Source organism: Cyanistes caeruleus, chromosome 4 (genome assembly GCF_971803275.1).
Source record: "Cyanistes caeruleus chromosome 4, bCyaCae1.hap1.1, whole genome shotgun sequence".
NCBI lineage: Eukaryota > Metazoa > Chordata > Aves > Passeriformes > Paridae > Cyanistes > Cyanistes caeruleus.
Window position 1 is genome coordinate 20,518,947 of NC_141704.1, and position 19,521 is coordinate 20,538,467.

Genomic DNA, 19,521 nt, shown 5'->3' on the forward strand with positions numbered 1-19,521 from the left:
ATTTCAATCACTGGCCAATGTGTCTTCGAACTTTATCTTCTTTTTCTTTTTAAATAAAAAATTAAATAAAAAACTAATGAGCAAGAACTCATAACATTTTTTTAAAGCTTTTTGATAAATCTAGGTCACCCTAAATATGTTTCTTTTTGCCTAGAAAATTAATCCAGACAATCCAGATTTTAAAACATAGGATTTATACCTTGTAAAATCCACCTGCCCCAGCCATTCATTCCAGTTATTTTCTACACTGATTTAGAACTTTTTATGTTTGAAGATTCTATTTGTATTTGACTTTTTCTATCACTAACCAGTTAGTAGTACTTATATTCATAATAAATTCATTAGGGAAAAAAATATTTATCCAGTGAGTTTTTCAACATTCATGATTTTATATAACTTTATATGCTGGAAATTATATATTTTTTAGTTTGTGTAACATGTATCAGAGTGAAAAATATATATGAATCTTTACCAGTTAGCTTCAGAAGTAGGAACTTATTATTAGTTGTTGCCAATGTGAAGGGTAACCTGAACCACTGTAATGTTTTGCAAACCACAAAGAGATTTTAAGTATGTTTTTAGTCAATTAAAATACCATCAAGACAGGAGTATGTGAAATGATAAAAAGCTGTAAAATTAAAGGGTACTTTTTTTGTTTTGTTTTATTTTTTTAATTTTTAAAATTTTTTTTAGTAAGGTAGAAGCTCTAAAAGACAAAAGAGTACTGTACTTACCTAAGCCATTGATTCACAATCTAGTAAAAGTGACCTTAGGACGTTTAATGACAGATAAGAATCACTGTAACCTCATGGTGCTAAATACTGATCTGGTATAAAATCACCTTGCTAATTCAAATATGTTTAAAAATTGGGCACCTAAGGTTTATCCTGTCAGACTTTCTGCTGGATAAGATATTGCCTGCCCATACCATTCTTAGTTTATGCTGAATATGGTGTTGTCTCCTGGTGATGCTGTATTGTGTGCTATAATCTAGCCAGTATGTAATACTGTTGTTTTCTCAGTCATCCCAAATTTATCCACAGATCTGGATTAATGACCACAGCCTACTCTTGCCCTCATTGTTGTAGTTTATGACTAAATCACAACTTGTATTTGTTCTCCCAGCAACAACGTGAAGGCAAATTGTCTTTACTATCATGCTGACTTCATCATAGTATGTTTTTTCTCTTGTCTAGTAGATGAAATAATAAGAGGTTATGTGAATTTTTAGGATTTTAGTGATTAAAACAAGGAGATTGTAATAGTGGTGATTTTTTTCTCAGTAAATCAAGTGCTCTGCTGAAGCTCTATCAAAGCTGTTTCATACAAAACTGGGTTATTGTGCTTTTTAAGGAGCTAATTGCTTAAATTATTTGTTTTTCCATAATCATCAGATGATGTATTTTGCATAGCCATCACTACCCTTGGTATAAAATCTGGCTGACTTCTGGGGATCCAGGATCCTCTCCCACTGAAATCCTCAGGTGACTGAGGGTTCACAGAGCTGGTTTTATGAGGAATTCTTGTCTCCTTGTTACTCTGTGGTCCTTTGGAGTGGAGAACAACATCAAAGTCCTACAACGAAGGGGCACAGAAGAGAGGAGGAGTCTGGCTGCTTGTTGCCACTTTATTCACCCTACACACTGCTGTAACTGGTGTCCTGGCTCTCTGAGGAAGACAGATAAGGCCAGCAATGCTACGTTGTGATTTCCTCTCAAGTCTGCTGAAAAATTGCTGAAAAAAATAAACTTTATAGGCCAAAATTACCTCTTTTTATAAGCTGTCCTCATTCTGTCCTCCTCCAGAAGGAACTGAAAACATTCCTGACGCCTGAAGTTTTGTTACTGCTGTTCTGCTTATGAATAAAGCCTCCAAATGAAACAAAAGTGCTAAGTACTTAATAGGCAAGAACAAGGAAAGTGCTTTGTCCTGGAGTGCTCACCGCCTCACAAAGGAATGAAGGTGGGGTCTGGAGACACAAGGAGTGGTTCTGGTGCCCACCAGGGTCTCTGCTCTACCCACAGCCCCAGTTCACTCACAGTGGTCTCTGCAGAACAGGGCTTCAATAAGGACAGTTCAATAACTAAGGACAGTTACCACAAAACTGAGTGATAATTTTAAGCAGGAAATTCTTTAAATCCAAGAGTTCCCTATTCAGATTTCATTTACAGGGCATGCAGGAAGAATATATAAGTGGATGAAAAAAAGTATATTTTGTTAATGTGCTGCTGTGGAGAAAGCTAGGATTTCTAAAACAAGATTGCATTGTTCTGTGCTACAAAAGGATCTCTGGACTTATTATATCAGAAGAACTAAAGCAGTAGTCATGACATCTTTTTCCATTATTATTCAGATAGCAGTATATACTTATTTTAATCTTCTAGAAATGTAAACACAACACATAAGCATTTCAAGGCTTTAAGGGTGGAAAAGTGTAAAATATCCACATTGGTGGAAGGGGTGGCATCACAGATCTTTCTTTTCTGGCACTCTTTGCTCTGCTAGGGCTGATGCATGGAGATTTTAATCTATTTCTTTACTGTACCAGAAATTGCTCTGAAGCTCACTCTGAAAATAGACTCATTTTGTAATTAAATGTTTGAGAACTACTGATTTATATTTGCATGTGATTAACTTTTTACATCACTGAGTATGGGACTTTTTGCTTTTAAACTAGCCTGGAGTCAATAAATATCTTTACAGATGTCAATTTGGTCAGCAGTAAAGAGGTAAATAGAAACTAATGACACTCATCAAGCCTGTGGCATGAATGATTTATTGGACACAATCGTTTAACACTTTTTTAAAGTCAGTGCAAGGGAAAGAAACAGGTTTCTTATTATGGCAAACTGTATTTGTGCTGTCAGCATGTAGTGATTTATGACAAACCTGTGGCCAGGATTAGGATATTATAAATGAAGGAAAATAGAAGTCTCATTAATTTTTTATACCCACAGGTAGAAGACATGCAGTGGGCTAACAGAGAGCACACTCATCCAGCATCTGTCTGCAGCCTGCCCTGCAAAGCTGGGGAAAGAAAGAAAACGGTGAAGGGAGTGCCCTGCTGCTGGCACTGCGAGCGCTGTGAGGGGTACCATTACCAGGTGGATGAATTCAACTGTGAACTCTGTCCCATTAATAAAAGACCAAATGCCAACCGTACGGATTGCCAGCTTATCCCTATAATCAAACTGGAGTGGCATTCTCCTTGGGCCATTGTGCCTGTCTTCATAGCTATTCTCGGTATAATTGCCACCACCTTTGTGATTGTGACATTTGTCAGGTACAATGACACACCGATCGTCAGGGCCTCTGGGCGGGAGCTCAGCTATGTGCTCCTGACTGGGATTTTTCTCTGTTACTCCATTACTTTTTTAATGATTGCAGCTCCTGATACGGTGGTCTGCTCATTTCGAAGGATCTTTTTAGGACTTGGCATGTGTTTCAGCTATGCTGCCTTGCTTACCAAAACAAACAGGATTCACAGAATATTTGAACAAGGTAAAAAATCTGTCACAGCTCCCAAATTTATTAGCCCAGCTTCTCAGCTGGTGATCACTTTCAGCCTCATATCCTTGCAGCTTATTGGAGTCTTCATCTGGTTCGCTATTGATCCACCACACACCATTGTAGACTATGGAGAGCAGAGGACACTTGAACCAGAAAATGCCAGAGGAGTTCTCAAATGTGACATTTCAGATCTTTCTCTCATTTGTTCCCTTGGATATAGTATTCTCTTGATGGTCACATGCACTGTTTATGCTATTAAAACAAGAGGGGTTCCAGAGACCTTCAATGAAGCAAAACCCATTGGATTTACTATGTACACAACCTGCATAATTTGGTTAGCTTTTATTCCAATCTTTTTTGGTACGGCCCAATCAGCAGAGAAGGTAAGTGATGATGTTTTTACGTATTAAAACACTACTCTGTTTCTGTTTTTCTCTCTTGATAATTACAACATTAAAACATTTTTCACTCTTACAAATGAGTAATTCTGAATGGTGAACAGTCAGAATTCACAGACAATAAAGTATATATATCAAGAGGTAAGTTTCCTATATATTAACACAAGAAACTGATTGTGACTGTTGTGTGGCTGGCATAAAAATGTTGACAATTTCTCAATATAACCTTAAATGACTGTTTCTTCTAACGTTTGTTATTGCCCTTCAGTGATGCTGTGGCCTATTACATGAAGCACTATCAATCTTTGTTATCATCCACAGATCTGATAGAACTGGTTGCATTCCACAAGTCTAAGAAGATCAGCTTACATTTGTCAAAAATAATGAAGAAAAATGCCGGGGCAGAATGAAAAGAATTACTTTTGTCTCTGGTTGGCACATAAAACTTTTAAAAAAATTTAGAAGAACCAAAAGTAGAATAGGAAGAAATTAATGATGAATGAAGTGTGTGTAAATTAATATAAGGCACAATTCACTAATTATTATATCAATTCAAAAGGAAAACAATTTCCTGATAATTTAATAAGAAATGAAATGATTCATACTTGGATGCAAAACACGTAACTCTCCTTCTCTCAGTTTTAATGGAAGGCAGAGGTAAATGTTGACTGTGCGAGTATTTATTCAGGTGACAGTGGTGAAAATGACAAGTTAGGCAGGGAAAAGCAATAACACTAGCATCAGTCTTCAAAACTGCAAATATTTGATATATGGAAAATCTTAAAAATAAGAAATTAAGGTCAACAGCCTTTCACATAAATTCTTGACTTTCTTTTTAGCAAGTGTTTTGTATAATGTTTTCAATTATTCATTTTAATTTAATTGGAAAACTCAGCATGTTCACATGTAATTGTGCAGAAGTTTGACATGTCTCTAGTTTAGAGGGCAGCCTTGTCTGTGGAATTAAAGAACAGTTCTGTACACCTAGATGAAACACTTTCTAATTCAAGCAGAAGATATGTATGGGACAGAGAGTGTGGCAGAAAAAACATTTTCCTCACTAAAAATTGAAGCAGGCTTACTGAATTGGATCAGGCTTATTTTCATGGCTTTTTGGATTAAGTCGAGGAAGTGAGTACGAAGGTAATGGCTTAGCACAGACAAAGTAAGTTAAAAAAATCCCATTTGACATAGGAAACACATGTTTAGGTAAATTGTACTTCAATTCTGACTTTTTTTGTATTGGTAGGCTTAAGTCACAAAAATGCTGTGTTGCTGTGTGGTACTTTTAACAGCTTGGTCTGACCAGGTTTATGGCAAGTACTTGAAGCAAAATAATTGAGTCTTGAAATAGGAAATATTTCTCTGCTGGCAACCATGCAGTGACTTTGATTTACACCATTGGTTCACCTTGGCTTGTAGTAAGGATGATTTGGTTTCAACCTTAAAAGACAAGATTAATGAACAGCTCTTTTGCATTTCTTTTTTGAAACCCAAGATTGAACACACAAGTGATGCTAAATCACACAGCTTCTAACACTAAATTTCACTTGCTAATTGCCATTTTTTATTTCTAAATTACTTGTTTTTCTTCCCTCTTCTTTATGGAGGGAAAAAATGCTAATACTGTAGCTCTGTAATTCAAATAATTATTTTCAAAGTACTTCTTTTTTCTGCAAATAAAAACATGCTTCCACACAGTCTTACAGATGTCTTCTACATCAGTTTACATATTCCATACAATTAAAATACTTCTCTGAATAGGATAAAAATTCAGTATCTTACTGCACACATGTGCATGGACTGAATAAACGTATAGTTTCTCACTTAATGCATAACACCATAAGAAGCATTTTAAAAAGAAGCTTATGTATTCTAGAATATTTTTATTGGAAATTTGATATTATCTTTTTGGAGGATGAAACAAATGAAAAACTTACAGGGACTTTTTTTGGTGCTTACTCGCATTCCAGTTATTTTAGAGTCCTGAAATTATTTTTTTTTTTTTTATGGCTTGATCTTACTCAAAGAGAACAGAGCAATAAGAGCTGGGGATTTTAAAGTGCTATTTTAAAGCAATGTTTCCTTTATGAAATGTTGAAAGCAATAAATTTATCATGACATTCATTGCTTGCCAGGGGTACTTCTAGTTACTAACTTTAGATACACTTCTGTTTGAAAAGGGAGTAGTTAAAACTTTTCCAAAATGTTGTGAGGAATTTCAGTTTTCCTGGACTTTAGCAGTGCTTACAATAATAGCAGAAGTTACCAAGCATTTCTTGAAAAAGAGGTTGTAGTTAAGCATTCAACTAGCACTAATTAAATAACAAACCTACTTAGCAGCTTTTATTTCACTGTCAATACCACTGATGAACAAAAAAAAGTACCATCAATGCTGAAAACAGGTATCTAGATCCAAAACTCAAAGCTCACCCTAGAAAAGCTAGCCTTATATTTAGTGGCCTTGGGGATCAGCTTCCAAAAGTATGTTTCCTAAGAGATTCTGTATAAAGTCTAGAAGAGTGTAAACCTTTAGAGTCAGCACAAGTCCATAAATTGAGTGTTGGCATCAATCAAATTTCAAATATACATGATGAAGGTAATTTAAATAAGCATAAGTACTTATCTGCAGACAGACTAGGAATCTTGATGATATGTTCTTGCTTTGAAGCACAGAATGAGAAACTGCTCTCCTTCTTCTGTGCTCATGAAAAATCTTGGGTCTCTAGCTGCTGAATGCAGCTGCGTTAAATGCCTGAATTTCCATGCAGTGACATATCCGTAAGAAAAAACGTGGTAAAAGTTAAGGTAACTCGACAAGATGGAATGGGAATATGTTGATTTATAATCTTGACATTTGTAACATTTTTAACTTCTTCCTTTATGACAAATGCTGTTACTTTTAATTTGTATTGTCTCAGTTTACATGTAAGTTTGAAACTAGTGTAAAATTGAGAAAACTACTGAAACTACTGTATATTATTGAAGAAATCAAATATAATATTGTAGAAATCCATATATATATATATATATATATATATATATATATGGATAATTTAAAACGTATTAAAGTACCAATCCAAAATAGCCTGGCATTGATCTCCATGTTTTCTAATTTGTCCTTATTTTCAAGCAGCAGAATATAAATGCCCTATGGTATTAACTATGCTATTTTGAGATTGTAATTCTTACAGATGTCCTGCAGAGAAAATATTAACCTTGACTTCAGGTCTTGTGTGACTTTTTATTTTTTTTTGTCTAGTTCATGATTTTGGCCATTCATGTTCATGCCTGTAGTTCCTTCTTTATGAAAGGAACCTACTACAAAAATTTAAATTATTCCAGGGTGTCATTAAACTGAATGAAAAAATGTCCCCCTAAGAGATAAACCAGTAATTTTCTAACACATTAATGTCAGTAAGGTGCTTTAGAGACAAAGGAGAGAAATCCTGTGAGAAAGCATTCTGTGAATATAGCTTTCCTCTAGGTCATGCACATGTATATGGAACAACACTGTAAGTACTGGAATCATCTAGGATAAAGATGCCTGAAATGTCATAATGACCAGAATGCCACCAAAAAATATATTGAATAGCTGAGGGATTACAACAGGTGCTTGAATTCCTGTGTAAAATGAAGTTAAAATGGCAGACTGCACTAAAACCTTCTGAGGATAGATGGCTGTCTGAAGTACAACCCTATTTAATAAACAGCACTTTGTAAATTCCCTTCCTTTTAGTGTTTTTGACAGGTGGATAAATCATGTTTATTCACAGATTATTATTACATATCATTATTATCAGACATAATTTATTATATTAATCTGGAAATACTTTGCTTGAATGAGAAGATGAATATTTGTTTCCCATACTGTGAAAGAAGAGATGTTTCACTTTATGGCTAAGGAAATACCATAAAAAAACAATAAATAATTTCTCTCCTCTCCTCCAAATGGAAGCAATTACAAGGTGTAATCTAACAAGGCAGATAAATTTTAATGTATTTCCAATTATTCTGAAAAGTCTGACCTCTCTTTCCATAACTTCAGTATAGATAAATTCTAACTCTATAATAGAAATTTTCCAATAAATTATTATCCTTGTGATCTTACTATCCCAGCTGTTTTCATGCTGGATTTATTGTTAAGTGGATCTTATGCTTTTATCCATCTGTTTGTTACTAACATTAAAAGAAATAAGAAACAATACTAAAAGTATTACATTATTAATTTGACTTGTAAATTACTGCTGTAATTGTCAAGACAAAGAAATTAAATTCTCAGTGGGAGGAAGAGGTAGTTCCATCAGAATAGTAATATATGTTCATTAGCTTAAAGAAAACAACTACTCATGATAGTTCAAGTATAGACTTCTTACTTCTCCCATATTTCAAAACCAAAATTATACAAATCATCTTTTGTATGTGTGTTTACATTATGAATTCTTGACTAAATGTATTCCTGTGACTGCAAGAAAACAGCATCTTAACAATTCCTTAGACTGTGTTAATGAAGGGCACAGCACGGAGCTCGTTCTTCACCTCAAAGCATTCTCTTCTAATCCTGATCATACTTGGAGATCTAGCTCTGCAGGTAGCCCATGCAATACACATCATAGGAAAAAGTCCAGAAAGACAACTTATAAATTTAGCATTTCTTTCATCTTATGAATAATGTTTGGCTTGATTAAACTAGAATCTCTGCTGCCAACACTGTGCATAGCATGAGAATTAATCTAAGGGATATTTGAAACAGTTCCTCATTTTCCTTATTACAGGAGCAGGAGTTGGGAGACTGCTGAAGTAGTATATTCCACATTCAGCAGTTTGTCATTGTTCAAAACTCCATTTCTGTGCTCATAATGGTGTTTTATTCAGAATCTTTAGACTATGGGAGTGCTTGAAAGATTATTAAAACAACTATCAGTATTTGGATTTTTTGCATATCTAAAGTACAAGATTCATAAGGAGCAGCTCAGAAAACCGAACTTGTTTAGCTTGTTTCTACAACTTTCTGTAGCAAGGAGGGTGTTTTTTTTTCTCCCAGGTAACAAGTGATAGGACAAGGGAAAACTGCCTCATGTTGTGGCTGGGCAGGTTTAGGTTGGATGCTAGGAAAAATTTCTTCTCTGAAAGGGTGATCAAGCATTGAACAGGGAAGTGGTGGAGTCACTGTCCCTGGAGGTGTTTTTAAAAGACACAGATGTGGCACTTAGGGACATAGTTTAGTGGTGGACTTGACAGTGTTAAGTCAACAATTTGATTTCCTGATGTTAGAGGTCTTTTCCAGCCTAAATGACTCTATTATTCTATGTCATGGAACAGAAAATTAGTTAAAATTCACCAGGTTATCTGATAGAAATATCCCTCCTTATTACTAGAAATCACGTTATGAATGCAGAAACTTTTTGCCTTTTGTTATTCAGCGTAGCATGTACTTGAGTTTCAGCAAGTGTACTTGCTGAATGACTGACTGTGCAAAGTTAATGCACATGTAATTTTAAAGACTAGACTTTATTGTCTTAAGATATGACTATTGCCTTCAGAGCAAGATTTGATTTCCCTGTTTACTTTTATATTAATAAAGCTACAAGGATTTAGAGTATGTACGCTGAGTACTGATTTTGATTACAGAATCACAGAATAAACTAGGTTGGAAAGGATCTTTAAGATCACCTAGTCCAACCTATGATAAATTTTCTAGGACATATCACAAAGAGAGACAACACCAGCTCCTCCAAGAAAGAAGTGGAGTATTTAGTAAAATATATCTTTCGTATTTTTAGCCCAGTGAGGTGCTCATGTGTGCACCTGTGGGTTGAAAACCCTTTTCAGTTCTACATATCTGCGTGTCTGTTCCAGCATGAGCATTGAGCTGGCGTACCTAGTTGCATACATCGAAAAGATGTGCACCTGCCACATGATGGAAAACACTGGCATTTTGCTTGTCTGACATGCTTGCTTCTGGCCCCATCATGAATGATGGCTTTTCTCCCAAAGTCAGGAATGAGCTGCCAGAAAAATTAAATTTGTCTGGTGATCATCTTCCTACCCCATCCTGGGGAATGTCAGAGAGTTGCTAACATGCAGATGAAGATGGAATTGCATGCTAAATAACTTTAAATAGATCTTTCTGGCTACTTTCTGGCTTCTGTGATAAGTAATTAATCCTAACTGAGAAGCAGAAACAATTTTGTGATGCACAGATAGCTAAATAACTCATCATCTTTTTTTGTGTAAAAATGATCAATAATCACAAAAAGCAGTTGGTGACAGACAAGAAATGATTTATAAAGATAATATTGAAAAAATTATAACTTAGCTACAGTATTTTTAGGAATCAGATTCACCTCACAAAAATATTGATCTTTTGGCTCTGATTTCTTCAGTGCCAAAAATCTGTTTTTCTTCAACAAGTGCAGTTTAAGATAAATCCTTCCAGAATTTAAAAAATCTTAGGTTTTTTGGGCACTGTAAGGGCTGGTTTAATTTGCGTAAAGTAAAACCAGTGATAACACAAACCATATGGAAAACATCTTTAAGCAAATTTATTACTTACCAAAAAATGTTTCTAAGTAGACAGGAAGAGGGATTTTTTTTCAGCTGAGAATGGTTTGATAAACCCACATCCTGGGGAAAAAAGCTATGGGTGAGAGAAAGTTAATTGGAAATATCTTTAACATGTCTACTCTTATAAGACAAATAGAAAATCTTTAAATAGAACACTGTCTAAAAATTGTGTTGGTACTATTTCTGGGATGCTCTTGGGAAACTTCATGTTCTTGCTATCTCTTGCCAAGTTGGAAGCAGTACATCAATAGCCTTTGTTGCAGCTTTGACAAGGCTTTTACCTTACTGAAAGCAAGTAAACACATGTCTGAAAGACAGAAGAAGCAAAGACAGATTTTAGCTTGGCTCTGTGTAGATATTCAGCTTCTTGTCTTTCTTACCTCCTCCTAAAAGAATTCCAGTTTTGCATAGGATTCATACCAGTATCAATATTTTGATCTTACAGACAGGATAAAATGCTGTGGACTGGTAAGTTGTTGTGGATAGGCTTAGCCTAAATAGCAATGCTCATACAAGCTCAGCACATAACACATCTTGAATTTGACACCAGTTCCCCACCACACTGGTAAACTTGATCCCCCTTAGGTGATCAGCACCTAATGAAAGCCATATTACCTTGTATTTCCTTTAGACAAATAAAATTTTTAGCACAATTATGGTGACTCAACTGAAGTTTTTTCTAAGCACAGTAGGTTGATGTATGCTTCAGGCCCTTGTGACCATTCTGGCAAAAAATTGTGATAATTTGTACAGCTGGGAAGATGACAGTAAATTTGACATCCTATCAAAATACAAGATCCAGACAAAAATTCTAATGAGATATAAGCACAGTAAAATTCATAACAGAATTGATAAATAGAATAAAATTCTAAAATTTCATGTAAGGAAGAGTGAACTTTTAATTAATGTCTCATATAGATAGAAATACAGGAACAAGAAATAATGGAAGCCTGATTTCACCATGACTAGTGAGCTTTATGCCTTACTCTTAGAACACAAAACTAAATCTATTATGGGATAACTATTTCATTAGATTGTTGATACTGAATATGCATGTGGCTGTGTGTGTACAGGTTTCACATAGTTATGTTATATAAGCTGTTTCTTGCATGAAATGAGAATAGTTAGTATAGAAATCCCAGCAAAAACAATAATTTTAACACGTATATAAGAATTTTCTATTTAAAAAAAAAAAAGTCTTAAATTGGTCATATAAACTTTTTTTTAAAGTTTATCTTTCAGTTTATGGTAAATTTTCCCAACAGGGAATGAAATGACAATAGAGAGATCCATGTAAGCTCATCCAAGAGTGAAAATTTAACCATATGAGAACATGGTATTTTTTTTTAGTAATCCAGGTAAAAATAGATTAATTATGAAATATCTTAAGTTTAGACATTCACTTTTGGTGTGTACATAGATTTTGAATTTTTCTTTTCCTAAAACAGTGCTTTCCAGACTTGCGAATAACTTCATAATCAGTCAATTTACCAGAAACATAACCCTAATGGAATGGTCAAATGATTGTTTCCATGGTGATTATCCAGGTCATGTTCATTTGATATTGTGAAGCATATGGATGTGATTGAAGTACTGTTGTCAGGCTCATTGATAGAACTGATGACACGGAACCTGCGTAAATCCATTTTCTACAGAAAACATCCCTTTTTCTCTACAATTGTACAGTAAGAATAACTGAACAATGAAGTACTTTCGAAGGCAAAGTACTTGATTTTCTAACTCCACTGAACTCAGATGGAATAGATTAAGAGCAGGTATTCACAGGTATTGTGAATGCCATTCATTCAGGTACAGCAAAACACTTCCCAATTACAAAACAAAGTCAGAAGGAGATTAGAAGAGAAGAGGGGAACTACTTACAAGACAGTGTTCAATGGAAAATAAAGGAAAAGATTTTTAGCTCTTATTCTGAGGCATACACTACATTTTGCAAATGTCTTTTCTGGAAAGAAGTCATAACTGAACGAGGTATAGCAGAAGAGCTCACAGCAGGCAAAGCATCTATCTCTAAATCTAGTCATCAAAAACACACAGACAAACCAATGTGGAATGATGCTGAAATTGGTCCCAAAGCCCAAAACTGCTTTACAGTCTCTGTAAGGGAATTGTTTGCAGCATATGTTTTCCTTAAGAACTTATCTACTGAAAGGGTGCTTTAGATTATGGTACAAACTGAAACAGCTTCCTCCGAACACATCACCTCCTATCCTTTTGAGCCATCACACTGCATAAAATTTTATTGATCTACAAAGATCACATACCTCCATCAAGGCTTCCAGATTCCAAGTTGGAAATTTCCCTGCTATTTCTCCAAACTATTTGCCTTGTCAATGAGGCTTGTAAGTTCTTTGTTTCCAACCACCACCAACTATTCAACCTTCAATATTTTGCTGTTTAAATCCTCTCTTGATTCCCTGCTTGCTTACTTGATAGTTTGTCCAAGATAACAGCAGTCACTGCAGCCAGTGCAGCTTTTCTTTCTACATCCCAATATCTTATATCCTTAGTGTCTTATAACCAAATTCCTAGTGCTTTTTTGTGTGACTTAGGACTTAAAACTCACAACTTATCTCTATGTCTCTTCCTCCTCTCCCTCACTGACTCAGATGATATCATTTTGGTTATTGCTGTTTGCTACTCCCACTCTTAAAATTTAGCTGTTTTACAAACATTTCCTTCTTCCCCTCCCCTCCCCAGCATTCTCAATTTTTTCCAAGTTCTAGTTAATTTGTTTAGTGCTCTACTTCTGAAAGGTTCTGTTAAAGCCACAATCAAGTGAGTGAGACTTTTGCCAGTGGTATCAAGAAACATTGATGCCTGTGCTGTTCCTTTAATACTTTGTCTGTAGGTATCGTATCTATGTTTCATGCTACTAAAAGTTTTTCTGAATAGACCTGTGTAAGTTGGAATTTCGTGCATTTGTGTTATGTAAGAATATAACTGTGGAATTTGATATTGTATTTTTCATTTTTTATCTAAAATATAGGTCATATTTGATTTGGCTTAAAATTGAGCTGGCTATCCTGTACTTTTGTGTAGTTTTAAGAAACAGCCCATGTGTGTTTGAATTCTCCTGCACAAAAGGAGAAGGCATAAATAATACATTACAGACAGTTCTGGTTTTCTAAGCACCCAAAACAGGGTAAGTGTTAAGTATGTTATGTCCTTAAACATTGCTTTAGCGGAGAAGCTTTTAAGCACAAGGGAGGCATAAAAGGAGGAGAGAAATATGTGGTATGCTTCCTCCAATCTCCTAGGCAGGGAGGTAACAAGCAGATCTCTTTGACTGACTTAATTTTGGTTTTGGGTTCTTTTTTTTGGCTTTTCTCTTTCTCTTTGTACCCATGTCTCTCTGTATGGTGGTTTGGCAGGTAATTTGGTTCAGTGGTTCAGAGCCATACAGTTTAGGATTTGGCTATATTCATTTCCTCTCAAGGTCACCAAAACATACAAGGAAATGTCAAAACTGCAGTTGAGCAAGCCTCTTCTGTATGACAGAAGTTAATGTGGTTTCTACACCTCACTGCTGGAAAAAGTTATTTGTGTTTCAAAACAGCGACAGTGGGCTGAAGATGTACTTGACAGATTTCTTTTAATTGCAATGAAGAGATTTTTAAGTGCTGTCAGTTTCATCTTAGAGAGTGCACTAATACCTTGCAGAACATTGTTTGACTATAGGCCTAATTAGTAATTTCTGTCTCCTCTACATGAGTGAAATAAAGGCTTTTGTAAAATTATACTAGACTTTTACCTATTGAAGGAAAGGATTAATCCTGATTTTTATGGTCTTCTGAATATTAACACAAGCTCTTTGGGCCTCTATGCCTGTGTGTGAACACAAGCATTCCTCTTAAAGTTGTTGTGCACACATGTTGACAGAAGACCAAACTCCTACAGTTGTGAAATGAAGCCATCAGCACCTCTCCAATACATGCAATGCCTGAGAGCCAGTGCCAAGACCCATTTTTTACTGCAGTTAACACTACCATGCTGTTAAAAATGACAGAGTATAAGCAAGTAACTTAGATCTAACCTGTCAGGTTAGCCAGCAGTGATGTGATTCTGAGTAACAGAGTGATTATTTTCTCAGTGATTTTTCCTTTTTTATTCTAGTTTTTCCAGTGCTGGTAAACAATACTCTCTTCCTCCTACAAAGCCACCCACTTGGGTGAAGTATATTTCACAGAGGCCCCAAACTCTATGCATTATTGACTTCTTGTTGAAATCACTTTTTCAATATAGTCAAAGCTCATGTCTCTTTCTTTTCGTAACCAAGGCCTATTTCACTTATTTTGAAGGATTACACTCTCTTTCCTTAGGAAATGTGCATGTTTTCTTATTCAGGTGATGACTGTATTCTGCTCACAATCTAATTAAGTGTGTGAGTAATACCTATGTTAAAAAAGTAAGAGAAGAAGAAAAGAAAGCCTGCTGTTACTTCCTAGAAGTTTCAAGTACTTAGATTTGTCAGAGAACATTAAGGAAACTAGAGCCCATGCAATTTCTAAAGATGGGCCCTTGTCTTGTTTCTTCACTTACACCTGTGTCCCCCTGATATAGTCTATTAAAGGTATACTTGTTTGCAGTTTTAGGTATCATGTCTGCTTATTTCAGATGAATAAACAGCTATCTAACAGGAAATGTAGCTATTTCACAGATACAGAACAGTTGTTAAGAAAATATTTTAACAAGCAGGTTGTGTTTAGGAAACCATTACAGCTGGAGAAAACCTTAACAAAAGGAGCTAGTTTTCTTGGAAAGGCTAGAAGTCTAATATTTAATATACCCAAGATAGTCTGCTATAAATTCAGCCATCTAGAACTTGATTTCGTAATTCTGAAATTTTTTTATGTACTAGATATATAGAGATTGTGCAAAGTCCAGCTCCTTTATATTGTTTGTTTCTCTGTGCTCAATATATGCAAAAATGACATTTTTCTTTGTTTTGAGATATTCAGTTGTCTTCTAAGATCACTTTGAGAAGAAATAAAGTATTCAGTAGCTGCTCGGGAAAGTTTATGGAGGCAGCAGATTTCTGTTTTCACTGAAAAACCTTCCTGGACATTTTTCAAATGAGTGACTAGCTGAAGATTGTTATGAGAGGTCTCCTAGGACTGCACGGGGAGAATGTTTTAGTAATGGCTTTCTTTTTTATTCCTGTGTTCTGATTTGGTTATGCAAATGAGGAGAAAGTAGCTGTCAGTAGATGGAAAATTACGTGTGGGAATATTGAATTAATTCTCAGCAAATGGTGTTTGGATCACTTATAACGTTAATTAAGGTAGGCAAGACATTTGGTGGAGTCATCATCCTGAAAGTTTGTCATTTGGACAGACTTTAACATGATCACTGTACAGAAAATGTTGCTGCTTTGAACATAGATCCCAATTTTTTTCACAGCATAAGAATGCCAGGTCAGTGGTCTTCATCTCTGTTGCCAGTGTTCCTACAAGTCCAGGCATGAAGCTCTACTTTTAAATTTCAGTTTAATTAACAATTTTCCATGTTAGTTTAAGGTATGTTAAGCCGCTTCTTTGAGTCTCTATGGAAAAATATAATTCCACGATGCTCTGTAGCAAGTTTATGAAGCTACTATTCTGTGAAATATGAGACCATTCTCAAGAATGGTTATGAGGCAAAACAACAAAATCTTAACAACATTTATGATGTGAAAGGATGCCACCACCTCTTCTGTCTCTTGTAGCTCTATTTGATTTAATTTGTTTTTTCTTTTAAGGGCCTGAAAAGAAAATATATTATGCAGTGATAAATAAAATAATTATTAATTGAAAATGGTTAACATTACTGAGTTTGTTTTTAATGTGAGCAAAACCAGAATAAATTAATCTGATTCAATCCCAACCAATTTTAAAATGATAGCTTATTTGCCAAATTAGAGGTGAAAAAAATTGCCAGTGACCTGAGTTCATTATCTTGCATCCTTCCATCATGGAGTGCTGTATACAATATTCTACACCAGCCTAGGGTGAGCACAGGGGGAAACACAGCCTTCAGCTATAGCTGGTTCTAAATGGGAATTGATGACTAACATAGAAAAATTACACAGCTCCTTTCCCAGGAGATAAAGGATATCTCAGGATATCTCCACTGAAATGATTGCTGCCCTTGAATCTGTTAGTGCCATTAAGTGGACAGTAGTCTTTGTTAGTGGTGATTCCACACAGAATTCAGTGCAGCCCTCTCTAAATCTGCTGGCACCCCAGGCTGTACTTGTTCACCTGCAGCTCTGCCTGGGGTTCCCAAGCAGTTCCATGTCTACGTTCCTCAACAGTTTGATATAGCTTCATGATCAAAAGTCCAGATGTACCTGAATATAAAAATACAGAATGGGTGCTCAGCTGTAGCGAACTCTGGAGGAATTCTGCTGTGGTAGGAGTTTTGTCTATTGGGTGGATAAGTGTTTTACTTTTATAATGAATACAGGACCTGAATGCAGAGGAGTAAGAGGCCAGACTCTTTAGTGCCAATGCACACCACCATAATATGTTATGCACTCATAAAAGTGTGGAGGTAGATCCCAATACAGCTATTAATTCTGCAGATACAAAGATAAACCTTCACACATCTGTCAGAAACCAAGAATCTAAGGATATTAAAAAAAAAAACTATAATGATAAATATATTATAAATATAGTGCATAGACTCATTTTTTAGTGCTAGAAGAAAATTTTAAGAGAAAAAAAAATCATATTGAGGGCTTAGTGTAGTCTCTAGTTATTAATAATTAAGATTATTCATCTTAATAGAGAGTAAAAGACAGTACCTTTTTCTATGACTAGGTCTCTTTTATACCTTCCTCTAAAGCACCTTGTTTTGGCCACTCTTTGAGTAATGGTATTTGACCACATGGATCACACTTCTAATCTACTCTGGTAACTTCTACATACTATAACATTAAAAAAAAAGTTTCATTTTATAGTATATATTTCTAAAGATAAAATAGCTATTTGTAGTAGAATAGATCTCTGGAGGTTTTTCATGTCACCACTTTCTCCTTATTGGTTTCCCATTATATGGCATTGTTTTAGTTTTTATGAGCTCCTGAAAAGCTTTTATGAGCTTTTGAATTTTTTGTTCCCCATCTATTTTTTTTGCAGCCCTGTTTTCTGTGAGAGACCTGATCAATCATTCCATACAAAAGTAATATAAGAAAACTAAACACCACCACCTCACCCACAATCATTAGGCAGCTGAGGTTATAAAAAATATTTCTTCATAGAGAATCATGTCTTCATTCCTTCATGTCTTCATCCTGGAGTTTGAAATTTGTATTCTCTGCAGCTAAAAAATATGTATCTGTAAACATGCTGTGATTCTCCACTTCCATAGCAACAGTATACTTTTTAAGTGGAGACAACAAATGCTCAATTATTTGTGATTACTCCAAGATGCTTTCATCTGATAATGCAAACCACTGGGTTTAATACCTTTCAAATGCATAATGTATGACTCTTCATCCTAGTGGAAGCTTTTAGGTTTTATGCAGTTCATGAAATTTCCTAATCTGACATAATTGTTGTGGCACCAACAGTTTAAAAAGTACTTCTTCATTTAGAGGAGTCTCCTACTGGGGGCCTGTTCTGACAGAAAAGTGCTGTGTGGCTTGTGGACAGACTGCTTAGTTACTGCCTTGGAAGTAAAATGGGGACAGCTAGCCTCCCTCACTTGGCCTTTCTTCTGGCTGTGTCTGTCTCACAGAGGCTTTTTTTGTTAAAGGGCTTGTGTCCTGGTTTCACCTAGGGTACAGTCAGTAGCTGTTACAGGGCTGTGGTTTTTTAAAAATATTAAAAATGCATAATTACTGTAGGAAAACCAGTTTTCAGTGTATTTCAGCAGAAAAGGTGCATGAGATAATCCCCACCATTCTTAATGGTCTCGTGGTTTGTGTGCAGAATTGGTGGATAGAGCTCCAAAAATAAAGGAACACAAGATGACAGTGAGCCCCTTGTAAAGGAGTGGATAATGCAGTTTCCTTATGGCAATATTTGTTCTCCAGACAGATAAACTGGGATTTATTTGATGTTATGCAGACACATAGGGTATGTGAACACAGTCACCCTAGGCTTCTAGTCAATATGCTGAATTCCAGGTCCAGGTTCTTGCTAGAAATTGTATTTAGAATGACCACAGAAATGTCAGTGTCCACCTGCCAGTGGCTTGTCTGTCATCTTTTTACATTTATGAGTGCAGTACTTATCAAACATTGTGTGATATGTGAACATGCAGTGTATGGAAGCTTTCAAGTATAAAATTAATTTTCCAATAGCACAGGAGCTACCCTTTTATATCTGCTAAAATGTTTACTATATAGTGATTACCTGGGATTAAAAAAAAAAAAAAGTATGATAATTGGAGTCTTTACACTCATAGGACTTCAGTGGTCTGAAACTGACTTTTAGGCAAGCAAACACTTACTAAATTGTACAATAATGTTACCAAATATCTTAGCTATGTCAATTTTTCAATCATGTTTTCAATTTCAATTATGGTATAAGCCATAAGCATCAACCCTGCAGCTTCTGTTTTTCATAGAGAACATTTCTGCGGTTGTTGGATTCTTTCACAGGAAAAAAAAAAATTAGCTTTAAGGAATTTTATAATTTTTTTGCATGTCTCTGATATTCTGCATTACTTTGCTATGATAAGTTTTTTGATAGTTTATTCCACACACAGTTTCAGTCAATCATATTTGCACACATATAATCTGTCCATTTAAAATCCTGTTTTTATTGCAAGATCCTTTAACAACCTGTAACTTCTGATAGTTTGTAGTTCCCAGTTATCTGACTTCTTTAGTATTGAAAAGAAAGCAAAATAAAAATTACAAAGAAAACGAAACAATGGAAGAAATCTGGTGGCAGAAATATGAGTAAGCTTTGACAGAACACTGGGAAGATATTTTGTTGTCAGAGGGCGATGGTGGAAGTCAACTCCCAGTTTTGTTACCTGTGTATTCAGAAAGGCCTGACTACTGCAGAATCACAGGGTTTTGAAAGAATGAAAA

The 19,521-nt window shown here is 35.3% G+C and overlaps 1 protein-coding gene across 2 annotated transcripts in view; it reads left to right on the plus strand.

Annotated features, from left to right (window-relative positions):
* The window catches only part of GRM8 (glutamate metabotropic receptor 8), a 308,210-nt gene that overhangs the window by 263,452 nt on the left and 25,237 nt on the right, over positions 1-19,521 (plus strand). For both annotated transcript variants that reach the window (XM_086886947.1, XM_086886948.1), the window contains exon 9: positions 2,958-3,893. In XM_086886947.1, coding sequence (XP_086743073.1) covers positions 2,958-3,893 — 936 coding nt within the window. The remainder of the gene's footprint in view (positions 1-2,957; positions 3,894-19,521) is intronic.